Genomic DNA, 19,010 nt, shown 5'->3' on the forward strand with positions numbered 1-19,010 from the left:
TTTATTTATTTATTTTTTAAGGTTTTATTTACTCATTCATGAGAGACACACACAGAGAGAGAGGCAGAGACACAGGCAGAGGGAGAAGCATGCTCTCTGCAGGGAACCCGACATGGGACTGGATCCAGGGTTTCCAGGATCACACCGCGGGCTGCAGGCAGCGCTAAACCGCTGAGCCACCAGGGCTGCCCCAGAACAAAATTTTAATATTCTTTGCCACCGCAGTAATACATGTTCGCGTAACAAAAATAAGCAAAAAGAATAAACTTTACTGCTATCTCACCAGCAGAACAAAAACTATCTTTGCCGTCCGTTCTTCCTGCATTGTGCGCAATTCTACAAGAGCAACGGAAGCCACTCACATGGAGACGGACCAGCACCATGGGCCTCCTACCTCCTCCTGAGTCCCGGGGGTGGGGGTCACCCGCCTGCACCTCCACCGCCCCCCCCCCCAGCTTTTTTGTGTCTCCCAGGGCTGCTCTACTGGCCGGCCTGGTCTCCTGGGGGACCCTCCAAGCCCATCTCTGGTTGGCTTGTAACCAATGGGACCCTCACTGTTGCCCCCACCTCCAGACATTTCCAAAGTCCCCAACCGTTGGGAATAGGTAGGAGCAGACATCTGGAAGGTGAGGGCAAAAGTCAGGTCACTGCTGGCCAGGGGACTCCCATACCCACAGGCCGGCACTGTAGCCTGATGCTTCAGCAATGCTGGTGGGCTAGGAGAGAAGGGCACGGCCCACACTATCCCCAGAACACCTCCAACACAGGACACACTCCCACCAAAGCAGAACCACCGGTGGCAACCATGGCCCGTTTCCACGTGGCATTCACTCCTTCCCTGTGGTTCTGTTACTGGGCCCTCAAAAAGGTCCCTCATTTGCAGAAGCAGCTGGGCACTTGCCTCTGTGGCCAGCTCGGTTTCCCTTCCCAACCACTGGCTGCAGTGGCCCTGGGCACTGTCTACAGTGCCACTCGTTCTTGGTAAATTCGGACATAGGCCACTTGTCCACCTGCCCTAACCCTGCACCTGGGTGCTCAGCCTACCTTTCTGCCCCTGACTGGGGTCCTTCCTCCCGCCCTCATCCCTAGAGCCTGTGAACGTCACTTCATAGGACAAATCCTGTGGCTACGGACTGGGAAAGGATTACCAGGGGGGCCTGGGGCATCCCAGAGAGGCTAGGGGACTTTAGAGACAGACCCACAAACAGCGATGCAGCCGCGGAAGCTGGGAATACAGGGAGGACCTTCTCCAGGGCCTCTGGGAGGATGTGCAGCCCTACCACACTTGGATTCAGGTGTAGGTCTCCAGGCTGGGAGAGAGGAACTTCTGTGGTGTTGGGCACCCTGCTTTGTGGTATCTCATTCCTGCACCTGCTTCCTCTGGGGCTCACAGCCTCAGATGTCCCCCCCACCCCCCGCCAATCAGGTCCATCAGCAACTGCACCTGACACCCAGGTTCACCACCCTTCAGGACAGCCTGTCTCCCTGTGGCTACCTGTCCTGTCTCTAGACTTGCTGTCCCCTCTACCTCCTGGACAATGGCCAGCCCAGGCTCAGTCCTTGGTGCTGCTCTGTGCCCACTGTACTTTGCTGTGGCTCCTGTGGCCCTGGGGCCCATCCACTGCCATCCTGGCCTTCCCTGAAGCCAGGCTGACCTGAGCCATGCAATTCTCGTTCTGAGTCTGCCTTGGCATATGCATGTGCACAGTGGGACTCTGGGTCCTACCCCAGGCCTGCTGATCCCACTCTTCCTGCAGGTCCTCCCCTGGCAGCCATCCTCAACCTCCTGCAGTGCCTGGCAACCAGCTTTCCACTTTCTGTCCCTGTGGGTTTCCCTGTTCTGGACACTTCGTGCATGTGGAATCACCCAGCAGGTGGTCCTTTGTATCCCCCTGCTTCACTTAATATTTCCCAGGTTCAGCCAGATGTGGTGTGGAGGGTTCGTGCCACATTCCTCTTTCATGGCTGAATAATATTCCATTATATGGTTGAAGACAGATGCTCAACTACTGAGTCACCCAGTGCCCTGCAGATCAGTTTTGAGAGCAATGCCATCTTAATGGTCTTCTGCCTCTTGATCCATGAACATGGGATGTCCTTCATGTGATTAGGTGTTTTTCTCTCTCTGTGTGTGTGTGTGTGTGTGTGTGTGTGTGTGTGTGTGTGTCAATTATAGTTCATAGTTTTCAGAATATACATTTCACACTTTTTTGGTAATTATTCCTGAGCATTTTATCACTTCTGATGCTGTACATGAGATTTCAATTTCATTTTCATTCTGTCCATTGCTATGGTCTAGAAATACACAGATTCTTAGGTAATGATCTTGTATCCTGCAACCCAGCTTGCTTCATTCTGTACTTCTACTAGTTTTGAAAGTGGATTTTGTAGGGTTTTCTTTATATGAGATCACATCATCTAAATGGAGATAGTTTTACTTCTTCCCTTCCAATCTGGATGTCTTTTATTTCATTTTCTTGCCCTGTTGCCCTGTGTGGGGCTTCCATACAATGTTGAACAGCACTGGTGATGAGTGCCTCCCTGGGATTCGGTGCGAGCCTGGCCATGGTCGTCCATCTTTGCCCATCCCTTGGTCAGCAGTGAGCCCTTTGAAGAGGAGCTCTGCCTGTGGTGTGCCTCTTCTCAGAGCTCATGGCTACACGCTCGACCCAGTGCCCCCTGCCTTCATCTCAGGGACGCTCTGTGCTCACCATGCTTGGGCCACACAGGCCATCCACTGACCCCAACCTCTCCGACTCCTTGTCTTTTCACTCCTTTGCTCTGTTCCCAGATTTTTACACAGCTTATTCCCTTATTTCCTCTGGGTCAGTGGCTCAGGACAAATTTGTACTCTTAACACTTATTTTTTTTAAATTTTTTAATTAATTAATTAATTAATTTATGATAGTCACAGAGAGAGAGAGAGAGGCAGAGACATAGGCAGAGGGAGAAGCAGGCTCCATGCACCGGGAGCCCGACGTGGGATTTGATCCCAGGTCTCCAGGATCGCGCCCTGGGCCAAAGGCAAGCGCCAAACCGCTGCGCCACCCAGGGATCCCATCTTAACACTTATTGATGGAGACTCTGACTTCCAGGAAGATGGAGATGTGCTTTCCCTGTTCTGCTAAGGACAACAAAAGCCTTAGACGTTACATATAAACACAACGCAAGAAGTCTCTGAAAAGAGGAAAGAAGGCAGACGGACTATGGACCTCAGAACCCAAGGAATGACCACTCAGTAAGTCCTCCAAGTTTTCTTTTCCTTGATGTTTCCCAGACTGGGTGCTGGAGGAGCTGGCAACCCAGAAACACCAACATGTGCAGACCATGGGGCTCCTGGAAGAGCCAGCTGTCTAGCCACAGGACCAAGAAAGGCGCAGCCAAGCAGGACAGAAAACTTTGAGACAATAACACCCCTACCCCAGGCAACACCACTACCCAAGCAAAGGCTGATTGGGGAGCCTAGACCTCCATCCTTAGCTGGCTTAAGTGTGGGAGCACTGCCCCCCAGTGAGCTGGTTTTAGAGGAGCACTTTTACCACTCTCTGTGGTAGCACAAACTCCAGGGGAGGCCATGTGAATACAGTCACCAGATGCTCATGCCCCTCCACTCCCTGCCATGGAGGTGAGAGTGGAGGCCCAGTGGGGAACAGGAACTCCTACACCAGCAACCGCAATTAGGAGGCCTCCCCCACGGAAAGGAGGCCAAATGGGGAACACCTGCCATGGTATTATCCCATCTCCCACTGAAATGGAGTGAGAAGATGCCACTTAAAATAAAAATCCAGAGTCTCATAATACTCAAATGTCCAGTTTTCAAGAAAAGAAATCACTTATACCAAAACTTAGGAAGATATCAAACTAAATTTATGAAGATAATCAATAGATGCTAACACCAAAGTGAGAGAAATGTTAGAATTATCTGACAAAGATTTTAATTTTTTAAAAAGATTTTATTTATTTATTCATGAGAGACAGAGAGAGAGAGAGGCAGAGACATAGGCAGAGGGAGAAGCAGGCTCCATGCAGGGAGCCCGACGTGAGACTCCCAGGACTCCAGGATCACAACCCAAGCTGAAGGTGGCGCTAAACCGCTGAGCCACCCAGGCTGCCCTCTGACAAAGATTTTAAGCAGCCATAAGAGCACGCTTCAACAGGCACTTGTGAATACTCTCAGGACAAATATAAAAAACAGAATGCCTCAATAATAGAAGATATAAAGAAGAACCAAATGGAACATTTATTTTTTATTTATTTATTTTTTTAAATGGAACATTTAGAAGTAAAGAATGCAGTAACTGAAATTTAAAAACTCCATGGGTGGGCTCACTGGCAGAATGGACAGGTCAGAAGATCAGACAACTGGAAGGAACAACAACAGAAATTACCCAAACTGAACAACAGAGAGAAAATTGTTGGGAAAAAACAAAATAAAACAGAGCCCAGGGTCTTGTGGCACTATAACAAAAGGTCTAACATCTTAGTTTATCAGAGTCCTGGAGGTAGAGGTGAAAGGGCAGCTGGAAAGGCATCTAAGGAAAGTGGCTGAAAACATCCCAAATACAATAAAAGGTGGATACATACAGATTCAAGGTAAGCAAATCAAAAGTGGGTAAATCCAAAGAAACCAAGCCAAGACACATCATAAGCAAACCTCTAAGAATTGAATTCTAATACACATTATTCCATGCAGGACAGTTAAAACAAGAGATTTCTCATCAGAAACCAGGGAGGAGGGCAGCCCCGGTGGGTCAGCAGTTTAGCACTGCCTTCGGCCCAGGGCGTGATCCTGGGGATCCAGGATCGATTCCCGAGTTGGGCTCCCTCCGTGGAGTCTGCTTCTCCCTCTGCTTGTGTCTGTGCTTCTCTGTCTCTCTCTGTATCTCTCATGAATAAATAAATAAAATATTAAAAAAAAAAAACAGGAAGGCCAGAAGAAAGTGGCACCTTTATCAAATTCTTTTTTTTTTAAAGATTTTATTTATTCATAGAGATGCAGAGAGAGAGAGAGAGAGAGAGAGAGAGAGGCAGAGACACAAGCAGAGGGAGAAGCAGGCTCCATGCAGGGAGCCCGACTTGGGACTCGATCCCGGGTCTCCAGGATCATGCCCTGGGCTGCAGGCAGCACTAAACCGTTGCACCACCAGGGCTGCCCACCTTTTCCAAATTCTAAAAGCAAAGAACTGTTAACTGAGAATTCTCTATCCAGCTCTATCTATCTATCTATCTATCTATCTATCTATCTATCTATCTATCTATTCTCTATCCAGATCTATCTATCTATTTAATTCTCTATCCAGCTCTATCCTCTATTTTGGATATCCAGGACATCCAAAGTGTCCTTCAGGAATTACAAGGTGGCTGATTCATTCTTAGATGTAGGACAAGAGAATTTGTTACTAGTAGACCTACCCTAAAAGAATAGCTAAAACACATTCACTAACAGAAAGGAAATGATAAACCATCTTTGAACATCAGAAAGGAATAAACGACACAGACAGCAAAACATTTTTTATAAAAGATTTTGTTTATTTATTCATGAGAGAGAGAGGCAGAGACACAGGCAGAAGGAGAAACAGGCTCCATGCAGGGAGCCCGATGCAGGGCTCAATCCAGGGACCCGAGGACCACGCCCTGGGCTGAAGTCAGGCACTAAACTGCTGAGCCACCCACGGATCCCCAAAATGTGTTGTTAAATAAAATAGAACTGGGTCTTCTAAATTATCTTTGGTGGTGGAGCAGACCTACAAGACTGTCTGATGTGGTTCTAGATGACATTGAGAAAATGTTTAGGACAATTATATTTTAAAGGGCAAAGGAATGTACAAGAAGGTATGTTTTCTGCACTTTACTTGAACTGTTAAAATTATGACACCAATAGACTGTGATAAGTTCTGTATACATAATGTCATACCTAGAGCAACTACAAAAAGCTACACCATAGACAAATACCAATGGTCAAAAACACCATAAATAAAAATGGAATTACAAAAAATGTGTAACTCCTAGAAAGGCAGAGGAACGAGGATGGAGATTAAAATTAGAAAGAATAAACAGAAAACAAAAATTATATGGCATACTTATACTCTGACATGGTAACAATTACACTAAGTGTAAATGGTCTAAATATACCAATTAAAAGAGATTGGAAAAGTGGATAAAAAATACATGCTGCCTACAAGACTCTCACTTAAAAATCACATATAGGCAGGTTGAAAGTAAAAGGATGGAAAAAGATAAAGATATACATATACATGCAAATATTAATCAAAGAAAAGCAGAGACAGTTCTATCGTTATCAGATAAAGTAGATGTCAGAGCAAAGAGAATTACAAGCCAGAGAGGAACATTGCTCATGGTGCAATCCAGGGGTCCTGGGATCAAGTCCCACATCGGGCTCCCTGCATGGAGTCTGTTTCTCCCTCTGCTTGTGTCTCTGCCTCTCTCTCTCTCTCTCTCTCTCTCTGCATCTCTATGAATAAATAAATAAAATCTCTATTTAATGATCTACACTCCACCCAAGTATCTAGAAAAAGAAGAGCAAAAGAAACCAAAAGCAATTAGAAGAATTAAATAATAATAAAGACTGGAAATCAGTGAAACTGAAAACAGAAAAACTAGAGAAAACTCATGAAAAAAATCTGATTCCTTGAAAAGATCAATAACATTGATGAACCTTCAGCAAGATGGATAAAGAACACAGAACACACACAACTACAGACCAATATCCCTCATGAATCTAGAAGGAAATCCTTAGCAAATTATTATCAGATAGGACTTGACAATGAATAAAAGGAATTATACATCACGATCAAGAGGGACCCATGGCTGCTTGAATGCTCACATGTAACAGACTAATGGAAAAATACCACATGATTACATCAATCGTTGCTGGTAAAGCATTTGACAAAATTCAACACCTGTTTATGATATAGACTCTCAGAAAAATAGTCATAGAGTGGAACTTCTGGACTAGACAAGGAGAGTCTACAGAATTCCTGCAGTTCACAGCACACCACTCATTCCTGAGTGAAGCAGGGGACCTGTGGCAGGGACTGTCCAGCCTGGGGCACTCCCTCAGATGGCCACACCTGGCCTGGGTGTCAGCAGGACACCAGTTCTCTGGGGCGTTCCCCTGAAGGTCAGAGCAGAATGGGGGCAGGGGAGGGACATGGGGGCATGCTCTGTGTCTGGGCCAAGGGCCACCAGGGCCAGGGGGACCCTGGGCTGCGGCCCAGCTCTAGGCTGGGTGGACAGGGAGAGGGAGGGTCTGAGGCCAGATGGCCATCCCAGCCCCTCCCAAGCCAGGTGGCCAGGGGTTAGCAGAGGCTGGGGGCAGTGATGGGAGGGTTATTGGGGTGGGGAGGTGGCCCTGGGGGCAGGGGGTCAATGGTGTACATTTCTAATCACACAGTAAGTCCTGGAGTCCAGTGTGCAGCCTGGCAGTTGTGGTTAATGATACTGTATTGCATATGTGAAAGTTTCAAGAGAGTCAATCTTAAAGTATGTGTCAGTTAGGTGAGCTACTTGGCCATGATTCTGCAGAATGTACAAACACTGAGTCACTACGTTATACACCCAAAACCCATGTCATGTGTCACTTAGATCTCATTATAGAAAGGGCCTGGGGAGGCAGTGGGAGAGGGGCTGGGAGGTGGGGCGACCGTGTCCTGGCCCTTGCAGGCACTTGCTCAGCGGTCACTTGGAGATATTCTGGGCCTTGTGTGGCCTCGTGGGTACAGCGGGGCCTGAGATGGGAAGCGAGACAGGTGTAGTTCACTCCGGATGGCTTCCCATTCTGTTCAAGAAGTCCCAACTGAACGCTCCCTTGACGGGGAGCTCACTGCCCCAGCTAATTTCAGGCAGGAATAGGTTCGACACAGATTCCAATTACCTCTCTTTCCACTGGAGTAGATGGAATCAGCCCAGTGAGTGGGCACGCCACATAATACCTACCCTCCTGTGCCACCCCCAGGCCCTGCCCTGGCCCAGGCGCACCTGTACTGGGGCTGGAGCCTGCTGGGGCTTCACCTCCGCCAGCAGTTGGCTGGCTCTCTCCCACTTTCAAGCTGGCTGAGTGTTGAAAGTTCCTCTCCATCCAATAAAACCCAGACAACCCCCTCAGCACACCCAGGGACACTCATGTGCACAAAGTATGCTCATGTTCACAGGCACTCACGTGTGCTTGCACACACTTATCCTCCCTGACACTGCAGCTGAGCACGCGGGATGTTTGCCCAGACGTGAAGCTTCTTCCTTTGTGCGATCACGGGGCAGAGAGGACCGCAGGCTTAGCAGACGAGCTAACCTGGGAGGGCTGAGTGTTCCTGCTCCTGGCACAGCCTCTCCAGACCACACTCCAGACCACATGGCAGCACCCAGCACAGCCAGGGGTCTCCAGAGAAGGGGCTCCTGCTTCATTTTTGCCCTTTCTGGCCCTAATCCAGCCAGTCAACTGCGTCAGTCACAGGCGTGTTGCTCGTGTTCCCCGGACCCCCTGCCCAGGTCTGCTTGTGGGTGGCCATTGTCCCAGTAGGGCTGCAGGACCCTTGGGCCAGCTGCAGGGAGCATGCAGGATGTGGTGGAGATTACAAGCAGGGACCCAGGTGTGGCCTACAGGTTACGGCACACATCAGCCCCATGTCCATACCCAGGCCTTCCCCTGAGCTGCCTCTTGGAGCTGGGACACTGGGACCTGGGGGCCCTGCTGGCATAGTTGCTTCTCTGCAGAGGCCAAAGGAGCTACATAGGCCTTTAGAGGCACACTGGCTCAGGGCCCAGGTGCAGGCCATGGAGCATGGCTCTAGGTGGTGAGGGGAGGGGCCCTGGGAGCAGCAGAGGCTCAAGAAGCAGGTGCACAAGCACAGCTCTCACCCATGATACATGGCCAAGCAGTGAGGAGCTGCTTCCCAGGCAGGGTGGGGAGGCCTCGGTGGGTCTCTTCCGAGGGAGGACAGAAAAGAAGGACACGCAGACAGGCCCGAGGAGAATTTCGTTTATGGGACAAGCCAAATGCAATGCAAAGTTGTTTTTGTTCTTTTTTTTTTTAACCAAAATAAATAAATCAGATCTGTTCCTGTGATGGGTGAGGGGAGCTGCCCCCACAGCCCTGGCCCTCCTCTCCTCTCCTGACCAGCTGTGACACAGCACAGAAAAGAATGCTTCTGTCTCCACGGTGTCGGGGGAAATGGACATAGGAGTGGGCTGGGTGGGTGGTGGGAGGTGGGGGGCAGCTGCACCTTGGCTTGGCCGTGTACCCTGCACACCTGGTGCCACCTGGCCCCAGGTGGGTGAAGCATGCATGGCCCCCACGCATGGCCCGGAACCATCTTGAGGGACGGAAGTGGACACTGCAGAGAGCGGACCTGCCCTCTCTGTGCCAGGCCGGGGGTAGGCCCCCTCCTGCCAGCCGCCCCCAGCCGCCTTGCCAGAGCTCAGCCCACCCGCGACAGTTCCTTCTGAGGGCCCTGGGGCTGGAGGTGAAGAGGCAGCCACCTGGGTCCAGGTGCAGCAGCCCCCTTGCTGGGTGACAAGGACCGCCGATACCTGGGGAGGCCATGTGAGGCTGGTCCTGCGGGGGTGGGGGCTGGGGTGCAGCTGACCCTCTCAGGACACCTGCAGGGACTCCCTCTCCTCCTCCTGCTCCCCGTGGCCTCCGCAGAGGATGCACAGCTGGACAGAAGTCATAGCGCCTGAGGGGGCAGCCAAGCACACGGGGGATGGCAGCCTAACTGGTAAGCGAGGGGGGTGTGCGGTGCAGTGGAAGGGCAGACGTGTGGGCAGCGCTGAGGCACTATTCTTTAGTTGAGAAGCGGGGGCGGCCGTGGCTGTGGAGGGCAGTGGCCCACGCGGCCTACGTGGCGTCTATGAAAAGTTCTTAAAGGCGTCCAGGTCGAAGGCCGTGTCCAGGAGACGCTGCAGCTCCGTGAGGTGGGTCTTCTTGTTGCCGGTGGCTGGAGCAGCGGCTGGGTCCCGGCCTGCATACCTGCAGGGGTGTTGGCAGGGGTCACGGAGGAGGTGATGGCAGAACCACGGAGGACCCAGTCCCCGCTGCTCTCCCAAGGCCCCACTCACCACACGGGCTTGGCGCGGCTGATGGTCGTCCGCAGCCTGGGCTTCACGTAGTCATAGTAGCCTTGGTTCTTGTGCTCCTCCTGGCACCAGGCCAGCTCGGCATTGGGGTACTTCTGTACCTCCCGCAGCAGGAGGTCAAAGGGGAACGGGGACAGCTGCGGGGAGAGAGTGCGGGGTCTGGTCAGGAGGGGCACATTCAGGGGCCCCTGATAACCCGGGGGACGCCAGCACACCTGCCCTCACCTGTTCAATCCTGGTGATGGCCACTTGCTCTGCCATGCCTCGCGCCTTCCGCTCGCGGGTGAGGTCGTAGTACACCTTGCCCGTACAGAACAGAAGTCTCTTGACGTTCTCCGGGTTCTGGGCTGCGAGGCCATCTTCGGGGATGACCCGCTGGAAGTGCGTTCCTACGAGAGGATCCCCGCAGCCGGGGGTTCTCTCAGGACCTGGTGGAGAACACCTGGGACCCTCCCACTGCTGCCCTGCATGGGCGGGGTCCCCCAGGCAGGGCTGTGACCAGGGCTGATGCCAGAGTACATAGCTCCTCGCAAACACCAGCCTCGGATGTGACCGAGAGCGCCCTGAGGAGCACGTCACGTGCAGTGCACAGTAGGCACACCAGTTCCTTCTTCCGAACAGCCCATCCCGGATGCCCCGTACGACAGTCTGATCACTCTGCTCAGACTCTCCACAAGTTTACAAATCCTGAAGCCTTCCACACAACTGGACAAATACCCAGATTCCCATTGCTGGGCTGGGCCCCATAACCAGCTGCCTTCAGGAAGTAGCATCCAGAAATGGGTCTCACTTGGTGATATGCACACAACACACGCATGTTCGTGCTACAGAAGGACACTTCCCCCACGCAATACAGGTCAGATCTGAAAGGCCCACCATGAATGTAATGCTCAGGGGTGCGAGACAGGGAGACCCATGTCACTGCTCTCATGCAGCCTGGTACCAGAAGCCCCAGCCAGAGCAGTTGGGGAGAAGGAAGAGAAAAGGCCTCTAACTTGTAAAAGAAGAGATAAAATTATCTGTGTGTGGATGACATGATATTGTATGTAGAAAACCCCCAAATTAGAAGAGATGAACTCAGCAAAGTTGCAAATCAAAAAAAAATCCACATTCAGAGCTCAGAGGCATTTCTGCACACTAACAACAAACCACCCAAACGTGAATAAGAAACTCCATTTGCAATGGCATCAAAAGGAATAAAATACTTAAGGATCAAGAGAGGGAAGGCGTGCACATTGTGTTCACGGGCGGGCAAGCCTGCTGCTGTTACAACGTCGGTAGTCCTCAGAGTGACCTACACATTCGATCCTACCAGAACCCGAGTGGTGTCTTCTGCAGAGACAGAGAAATCCTTCCTAACACGCATGGATTCGTAAAGGCCCCTGAAGAGCCAGAATGATCTTACAACAGAGGAGCACGGTTTCTGATGTCAGAAGCCAGCACAGAGCTACAGTGCCCGGATCAGTGAGGCCCCAGCTTGCCGACTGGGACAGGAAGCCCAGAAGTAAGCCCAGCACACACGACATCTTTGTGACGAGGGAGCCAAGACCATTCAGTAGGGAAGGAAAAGGAGTCTTTGCAAAGAACGTTGGGAAAACTGGACATCCACATACAAAGGACTAGTACACCACAGAAAAGTTAATCCAAAATACGCTAAGGACTTCAACACAGGAACTACAATAATAACACTCTTAGAAGAAAAGAGAGCAAACACTTCAGAACCCTGGATGTAACAGTGATCATCTGGGTGTAAACAGAAAAAGAGACTTCAAGAGACAATACACAGGGGGGCGCTTGGGTGGCTCAGCTGGTTTAGTGTCTGACTTTGGCTCAGGTCATGATCTCAGAGTCCTGGGATTGAGCCCCACATCGGGCTTGCTGCTCAGCAAGGAGTCTGCTGCTCCCTCTCCCTCTAACCCTCCCTCGTCCCCCAGCTCTCTTTAGAATAAATAATTTTTAAAAAGATTTTATTTATTTATTCATGAGACACACACAGAGAGAGAGAGAGAGAGAGAGAGAGAGAGACAGGCAGAGGGAGAAGCAGGCTCCATGCAGGGAGCCCGACGTGGGACTCAATCCCAGGTCTCCAGGATCAGGCCCTGGGCTGAAGGCGGCACAAAACCGCTGAGCTACCAGGGCTCCAGGGCTGCCCAGAATAAATAAAATCTTAAAAAAAAAAAAAGAGGCAACACACAAAAATGAGAAAACAGCTGTAAGCTCTCTGATGTCAGATTAGTATCCAGCTTATAGAAAGAACTTCTAAATATCAACACCAACACAAAGAATCCAAAGAAATCAGGCAAAGGACAGAAGAGATGCTTCTCTGAAGCAGATACCTAGCCAGCCAGCAGACACACGAGAGGAGGCTCGCCATCACTGTCAGCAGGGAAACACAAGTTAAAACCACAAGGTATGGCTTCACGGGCAGTAGCATGGCCATGATAAACACACACCAAGAGCCAGTGTGGACATGGAGAAGCTGGAGACCTCCAGAGTGTGGGTAGGGATGTCAAAAGGCACAGCTGCTGGGGAAAACCACACAGAGGTTCCTCAATGACCTAAAAACAGAACCACTGTAGGATCCCGCAGTGCCACCCCTGGGGATATGCTCAAAGGGACCAAACGTGAGTTCTCCAAAGGTATCTACACACCCAGCTCACGGCAGCATCAATCACAATCACTCCCAAGTGGAAGCGACCGATGTCCACTGACAGATAAACAGGTAACACGAGTGTTTCGTCCGCACATTGGAGTAGCATTCAGCCTTAAACCTGAAAGGGGTCCTGACACCTGCTGTGATGTGAGTGGACCTGGAGACACAGCGACACCTGTTGCCCTCCTGCCTGTACTTACTTGAGAGGCCTCTCATGGCTAGACCAGAGACAGTAAGTGGGATGGAGGATCTCTGGAGGTGGCCACACAGCTGTGAGCATGCTTAAGTCTCATGAGCTGCACATGCGGAAACACTTATGTTTAAATTTTATGTGTATTTCACCATAATAACGATAAATGGGAACACAAACCAACCAAGCAGGGCTTCACCCTAATTGGAGATTTAGGAGGCACCCCCGGCCAGGTGAGCCTGGGGATGGGGGGCCTGCTCCATGCTGTGTCCACTGCCTGCCATCAGGGTGGGATCTCAACGCTGTGGGCCTCGCTGCATGTCCCCCAGGAGCAGCGGCCAAGCAGCAGGGGAAATGAGTTCAGACTTGCTTCCTGCCTCTACAGGAGGCCTGAGGCATGCCCAGGTGAAGACTGCAGACCCGGTGAGCAACTCACAAGCAAGCTCCAATTTGTGGCCTGTTGTGTTCACTGGTCTTTATCCGATGACCAACGATGTGGCAAGGGCCACAGTGAGACTGTCATGTACAGGTCCCAAGCCTCACACCCACCTGAGAGCATCTCATCGAAGCTGGTTCTGGCCTCAGGGTGCCGCAGCAGAGACTTGGGGGTGAAGATGATTAGCTGGAACAGAGTAGCATAGGCTGTGATGGATAAGGCCCCACAGATTCTGGAAGGCATGGCGAGGACGGCCCCGACTCATCCCCAGGCTGGGGACCTGGTACTGTGCCCCACCCCCAGCTCTGCGGGCAGGAGCTGCTGGGATGCTGCTGCTTCCCATTCAGCCATGTGTGTACTCCTCTGGGACCTCTTCCAGTCTGCTCTGAGCCCCAGTGCCACTTCCCTGTACCCAGCAAAGAGCCCCCACCTCTCTTCAGGGTCCCCACCCAGAACCAGGGCTGTCTCGACCCAGGGTCCCTTCACACACACACTTCTACTCACCCTTCAACACCCTGCCCAGGAGTCTGCTGGTTGGGACCCTTCTAGGGCTCACCCCCTCTTCTACTACCCGCTCACACGTCCCTCTTCCCAATAAACGGGGGCTTGGACTCTGTAGGCCAGGCCTCTGAGCAGGGTCCCCCACAACTGACCGGCTTCCGGAAGGGCAGGAGAATCTGACGACGCAGCACATGGAAGAAGTTGCCAGGGGTGGAGCAGTTGACGACAACCCAGTTGCAATCATACAGCTGGTTTATGTCAAAGTTGGCTTCTTCCAGGTTCTGCAGCTCGAGGGAGAGGCCAGAGGCCAGGCAGCACTGAGCACCTACCGTGGGACTTGGGGGCAGAAGCCCCAGCCTCAGGGCTCTCCTGCCCTTGCTCTGTCCACTATACCCTCCACTCCTCTGGAGACCTCGGCCACGCCTGGACCTTGGTTCTACCTACAGCCATGTCCGGTTCACCTTAGAAACCAACTCCCTAGGGGCACGGGGGTGGCTCAGTGGTGGAGCATCTGTCTTTGGCTCAGGGCGTGATCCCGGAGTCCTGGGATCGAGTCACGCACCAGGCTCCTTGCAGGGTCCCTGTTTCTCCCTCTGCCTACGTCTCTGCCTCTCTGTGTCTCTCAGGAATAAATAAAATCTTAAAAAAAAAAAAAAAAAAGGGGGAACCAACTCCCAGTTACTTTGTTCCAAGTCTTAAAGCTCTACTGAAGCCAGCCCAGAGGGCTCCACGTTCTTTCCTCTAAGTCATCTGCCTGAACCCAATGCAGTCGCTTGTCACGCAGCAGCACAAAGGAGACTCGCACTTTTGGGGGGGCCAGCAGGAACCGCCCTCCCGTCACCCCCATGAGGCCTGGGTGCAAAGCAGCGGTGCCTGTGGCGTGACCGCTCTGCTCACCGGCAGGACGTCTGGGTCATCATTGCACATCTGCAGGAACCGCTCTGGCCGGGCGGAGGAATGTTCCGGGCCCTGGAACCGGAACACAAATTATGGTTTGGGAGCTCTGCAGAAGGGGGGAGATATACTTGCCACATCTCTTCCTTCACAAACTCTGGTCATTTCTGGTCTGAAATACGCTGAGTCGCATAGACCCGCTGGCATTTCAACTTTTTCCCCTCCCCAAGAGGTTGGATGGGCACTTCCACGTCGGGAAGGTTTCCAAACCCCAGTCCTGAGATGGTGTCCCACAGGGCCTCTGCAGTGAGGAGAGTCCCCACAGACCCACGGCAGGGGCGGGGAGGGGAGCAGGACCGGACGCCTGCTCCTGGGGATGGAGGCAGACCGGACTGCACCATGCCAACTTCTGGGGCCAGAGTCCTAGGCTTGGTGGGGAGGGCTGGGGGGCTCACCATGCCCTCCATGCCATGGGGGAGCAGCAGCACAATGCCATTCTGTCGCACCCACTTGGCCTGTCCTGGGCAGATGAACTGGTCTATGATGCACTGGGCCGTGTTGTGGAAGTCACCAAACTGGGCCTCCCAGAGGACCAGGGCATTAGGGCTGGCCATGGCAAAGCCCAGCTCGAAGCCTGTGGAACGAGGAGGCCTGAGTCAGCTGGCGGGCGGGGAGGGGGCTACTGTGGGATACAGTGGTGGAAGGAGGGCTTGTGGGCTGGGGCACTCACCCAGGACCCCGTACTCAGAGAGAGAGCTGTTGCACACGGTGTAGGGGGCCTGGTTGGGCCAGAGGTGGTTCATGGGAATGCAGGTCTTCTTGTCCACGTTCTGGTCGTGGAGCACGTGGTGGCGGTGGCTGTGGCACAACAGCACAGATTAGAAGGTGGGAGCACCTGTGCTGTGCCCTGACACACAGACCCAAGAGGCAGCTACTTGCTGCAGTGGCCACTTCTCCACAGAAGTGTCAACGTCTGAGCAGGGGAAGAGTGCTTGCAGGCCGACACAGGATTTTCTTCTCTAGAGAAACACCAGAGCCCTCCCTTTTGGTGCCAAAAGAATCCTGAGAGAATTACCTAAAGGTGCCTCGCTCCACATCCTGGCCGCTTAGCCGGATATGGATGCCCTCCTTCAGGAGGGACCCGAAAGCCATGTACTCCGCCAGAGCCCAGTCCACGGTCCTGTTCTTCACCATCTCCCCGCGGGTCTTCAAGATCCGGCTCAGTCCTGCACAGACAGGGTGCTCAGCAGCCACCGGGCATACCAGCGGGGGACAAGAGCAGTAGCTCCTTCGGCCTGGCCAGCAGCTGTGATGGCCCACCCTTTCCTCTGTCACGGGGGTGGAGGACCATGCTGAGCCAGTCCCGTGCTGGAGAGAAGTCCACGGACATGGCCCAACACTTCCACAGGTCAGTGGGCGTCCTCACCTCCATGAATGGTGAAGTTCTCCACGGGCACGGAACTGGCCACGTTCCCAATGTGTGTCAGAATGTCCTCCGTCAGGCCTGTGGAGGGGCAGGTCATGCTCCTTGGCTGTCCGTCCAGGGTGAAGAAGCCTAGGACAGGGAGACAAGCTGACACATGGCCGCCACTCTTCTAGAAACCAACTGTAGCCCACAGGGGTGTGGTGGGGGTGGAGGAGAGGGGCAAAGGCGATGCTCTTCACTCACCGGGCCAGGGGGAGTCCAGCCAGTGCTTGATGTGCAAGATCTTCTCGTCCTTGGACCTGGTGAAGGCCTCCTCGCAGATCTTATCATACTTGGAGATCTCCTCCTGTGGGGTCAGGCATAGCACAGCCATTAGGGGCGCTCTGCATAGGGTACCCCACCCACCACAGCGCACCTGACTCTGCTGGCCCCCCATGTGTACGACGGCTCTGAGGCCTGCCAGAAGCCTGCTGTGTTCTCATCTTTATCCCTAGCATCTGCTTTGTGTCTAGGGGCTGCAGACCTGCTTGAGGTCAGATGCCCTGTCCCTGCCTGGTCTCTGTCCACCCCTCCTGGATTGGAACCGGGGACTTACCTCGTACTCCGGCTGGTTGACCACACCCTGGGACACCAGCAGCTCTGCATACTTCTGCAGCACGGGCTTCTGCTTGCGGATCTGCTTGTACATGAGTGGCTGCGTGAACATGGGCTCATCCATCTCGTTGTGGCCGTTGCGCCGATAACACACCTGGACACAGCCCAGACATGTTGGCATCAGAGACCCACCAGCACCAGCCTGCTCTCCTGCACCGTGCGCCCTGTTGTCCCTCCTCTACAATTCGGGTCCTGCTGAAATCTCCTTTATGCCAGAGTCGCCACCACAGGAGATGAAACCAGTGACCTGAGGACACCCTGACACAAGACCTGAACTACCTTCCTTCCCGGCAGGGCCCTAGGATGTGGGTGGGTCTGCCTCGAGTGGGAGCCCACTGCTCCTCTCCCAGACACAGATGGAGGCTGCTCACCAGGTCCACTACCACGTCCTTATGGAAGGTGCTCCGCCACTCGGCCGCCACCTTGCACACATACATGACAGCCTCTGGGTCGTCCGAGTTCACGTGGAAAATGGGCGCATTCACGACGCGGGCCACGTCAGTGGGGTAGGGTGAGGAGCGGGCCATGCGTGGGTCAGTGGTGAAGCCGATCTGCAAGAGACACACTGCTGGGCGGGGCTGGGCAAGGTGGATGGCACTCCACTGGCCCAGCGGGGCCGGGTCAGACAGGTGGGGCTGGGCGGGGTTAGGCTGGGTGGGGTGGGTGGAGCACCACTGTCTTAGCTGCCTCCTGGCTGCACCTGCCCTACTTGGTCCCCAAATGGCTACTCAGGTGGTTTATTAAAAACTGTTTTGTTGTTTCCTATTCTGCGAATAAACTTCATATGTTCAACACATAGAGTTTGGAAGACAGGATTAAAAAATTAAAGTTAATTTAAACAAAGTTACATATCTTTCCACCAGGTACAGGGTAAACACCTTGATGTCTTTCTTTGCACATATACAGCTAATATATATTAAAAATTTCAGAGGCTGGTCTATAACCCAGCAGTTTCTTCATTTAACACTGTAAGCACTATTTTGTCTTTCTTTTCTTTTCTTTTCTTTTTTTTTCTTCCTTCCTTTCCTTTCCTTTTCTTTCTTTCTTTTCTCTTTCTTTCTTTCTTTCTTTCTTTCTTTCTTTCTTTCTTTCTTTCTTTTTTCTTCTTTCTTTCAAGATTTTATTTATTCATGAGAGACAGAGACACACACACACACACACACACAGGCAGAGGGAGAAGCTGGCTCCATGCAGGGAGCCTGACGTGGGACTCGTTCCCGGGACTCCAGGATCACACCCTGGGCCAAAGGCAGGCACTAAACTGCTGAGCCACCCAGGGATCCCCATCAGCACTGTTTTCTTTGAAAGGAAAATTTAAAGCTTTCATGATCATCCTTACTTTGTCTATATTTGTATTTCTATGACCTATATCTCCTATTGACTTCTAGGAAATGCCTCACACGCACAGTGTGACAATACCATAGTGGTCACACATGAGCGCCTCCAAACCTCTGTGCCAACATGACCTGCTTCTGCTGCAGCGACTATCCTCTTAGGCTTGTCCCAACTTTACAATTTTGATACAATTTCAGAGTGGAGAAAGTTGAAAGAATAACACAAATAACTCCCATACACTCTTTACTCAGATTTGGCATTTGTTGCCTTTTGTCTTTTACCATCCATGCTCCCTCCCTCCACACGCGTGCGACACAGGACGTAGGTGGTAGTCCCCATTTGCTAAAACAGGGATGTTCCCTGAGCAGCCTAATCAATTCCATGTCCCAGACTCCACACACACACGCCCCCACTCTGTGCCCTCTCTTGTTTCCCTTTCATCTGGAAGACTCCCCACCTTTCTTGATTTTCATAGCATTGGCATCTGTCCATTTTACTGGTGGTGGACACGTTCCCACACAGGTCTGCTCCAGCAAATACGGAGCTCACTTGCGTTCACTCCCAGGAAGGGAACGCTGAGCCACAGGCTGCGAGCCTGTGGATGTCTGCAAATGCCAGCAAGCTTCTCTTCTGTTGCGAGTGTGCCATTCAAGTTCCAGCCAGTGGCAAGTGAGGGCCCCACACTGCCTTTCACCAAACTGTGACTCTGTCTCCATGGTATTAAATGTTTTGATGATTATATAGCACTGCTTCCTATGGTTTTGCCGAAATATATGCCAAGACTTCTACTGTCAGACATATGGCTTATTTTCTACTTTTGTAAGCAGTA

At 52.2% G+C, this 19,010-nt stretch overlaps 1 protein-coding gene across 4 annotated transcripts in view; it reads right to left on the bottom strand.

Annotated features, from left to right (window-relative positions):
* Positions 1-8,980: 8,980 nt before the first annotated feature.
* The window catches only part of OGDH (oxoglutarate dehydrogenase), a 69,189-nt gene continuing 59,159 nt past the window's right edge, over positions 8,981-19,010 (bottom strand). For all 4 annotated transcript variants that reach the window (XM_038559553.1, XM_038559555.1, XM_038559554.1 and 1 more), the window contains 13 exons: positions 17,218-17,397; positions 16,788-16,940; positions 16,436-16,538; positions 16,193-16,321; positions 15,842-15,992; positions 15,497-15,624; positions 15,222-15,400; positions 14,770-14,841; positions 14,025-14,153; positions 13,485-13,557; positions 10,318-10,481; positions 10,075-10,229; positions 8,981-9,985 (listed from right to left, as the gene is read on the bottom strand). In XM_038559553.1, coding sequence (XP_038415481.1) covers positions 9,865-9,985; positions 10,075-10,229; positions 10,318-10,481; positions 13,485-13,557; positions 14,025-14,153; positions 14,770-14,841; positions 15,222-15,400; positions 15,497-15,624; positions 15,842-15,992; positions 16,193-16,321; positions 16,436-16,538; positions 16,788-16,940; positions 17,218-17,397 — 1,737 coding nt within the window. In that variant the 3' untranslated portion in view covers positions 8,981-9,864. The remainder of the gene's footprint in view (positions 9,986-10,074; positions 10,230-10,317; positions 10,482-13,484; positions 13,558-14,024; positions 14,154-14,769; positions 14,842-15,221; positions 15,401-15,496; positions 15,625-15,841; positions 15,993-16,192; positions 16,322-16,435; positions 16,539-16,787; positions 16,941-17,217; positions 17,398-19,010) is intronic.

This window comes from Canis lupus, chromosome 16 (genome assembly GCF_011100685.1).
Source record: "Canis lupus familiaris isolate Mischka breed German Shepherd chromosome 16, alternate assembly UU_Cfam_GSD_1.0, whole genome shotgun sequence".
Classification (NCBI taxonomy): Eukaryota; Metazoa; Chordata; class Mammalia; order Carnivora; family Canidae; genus Canis; species Canis lupus.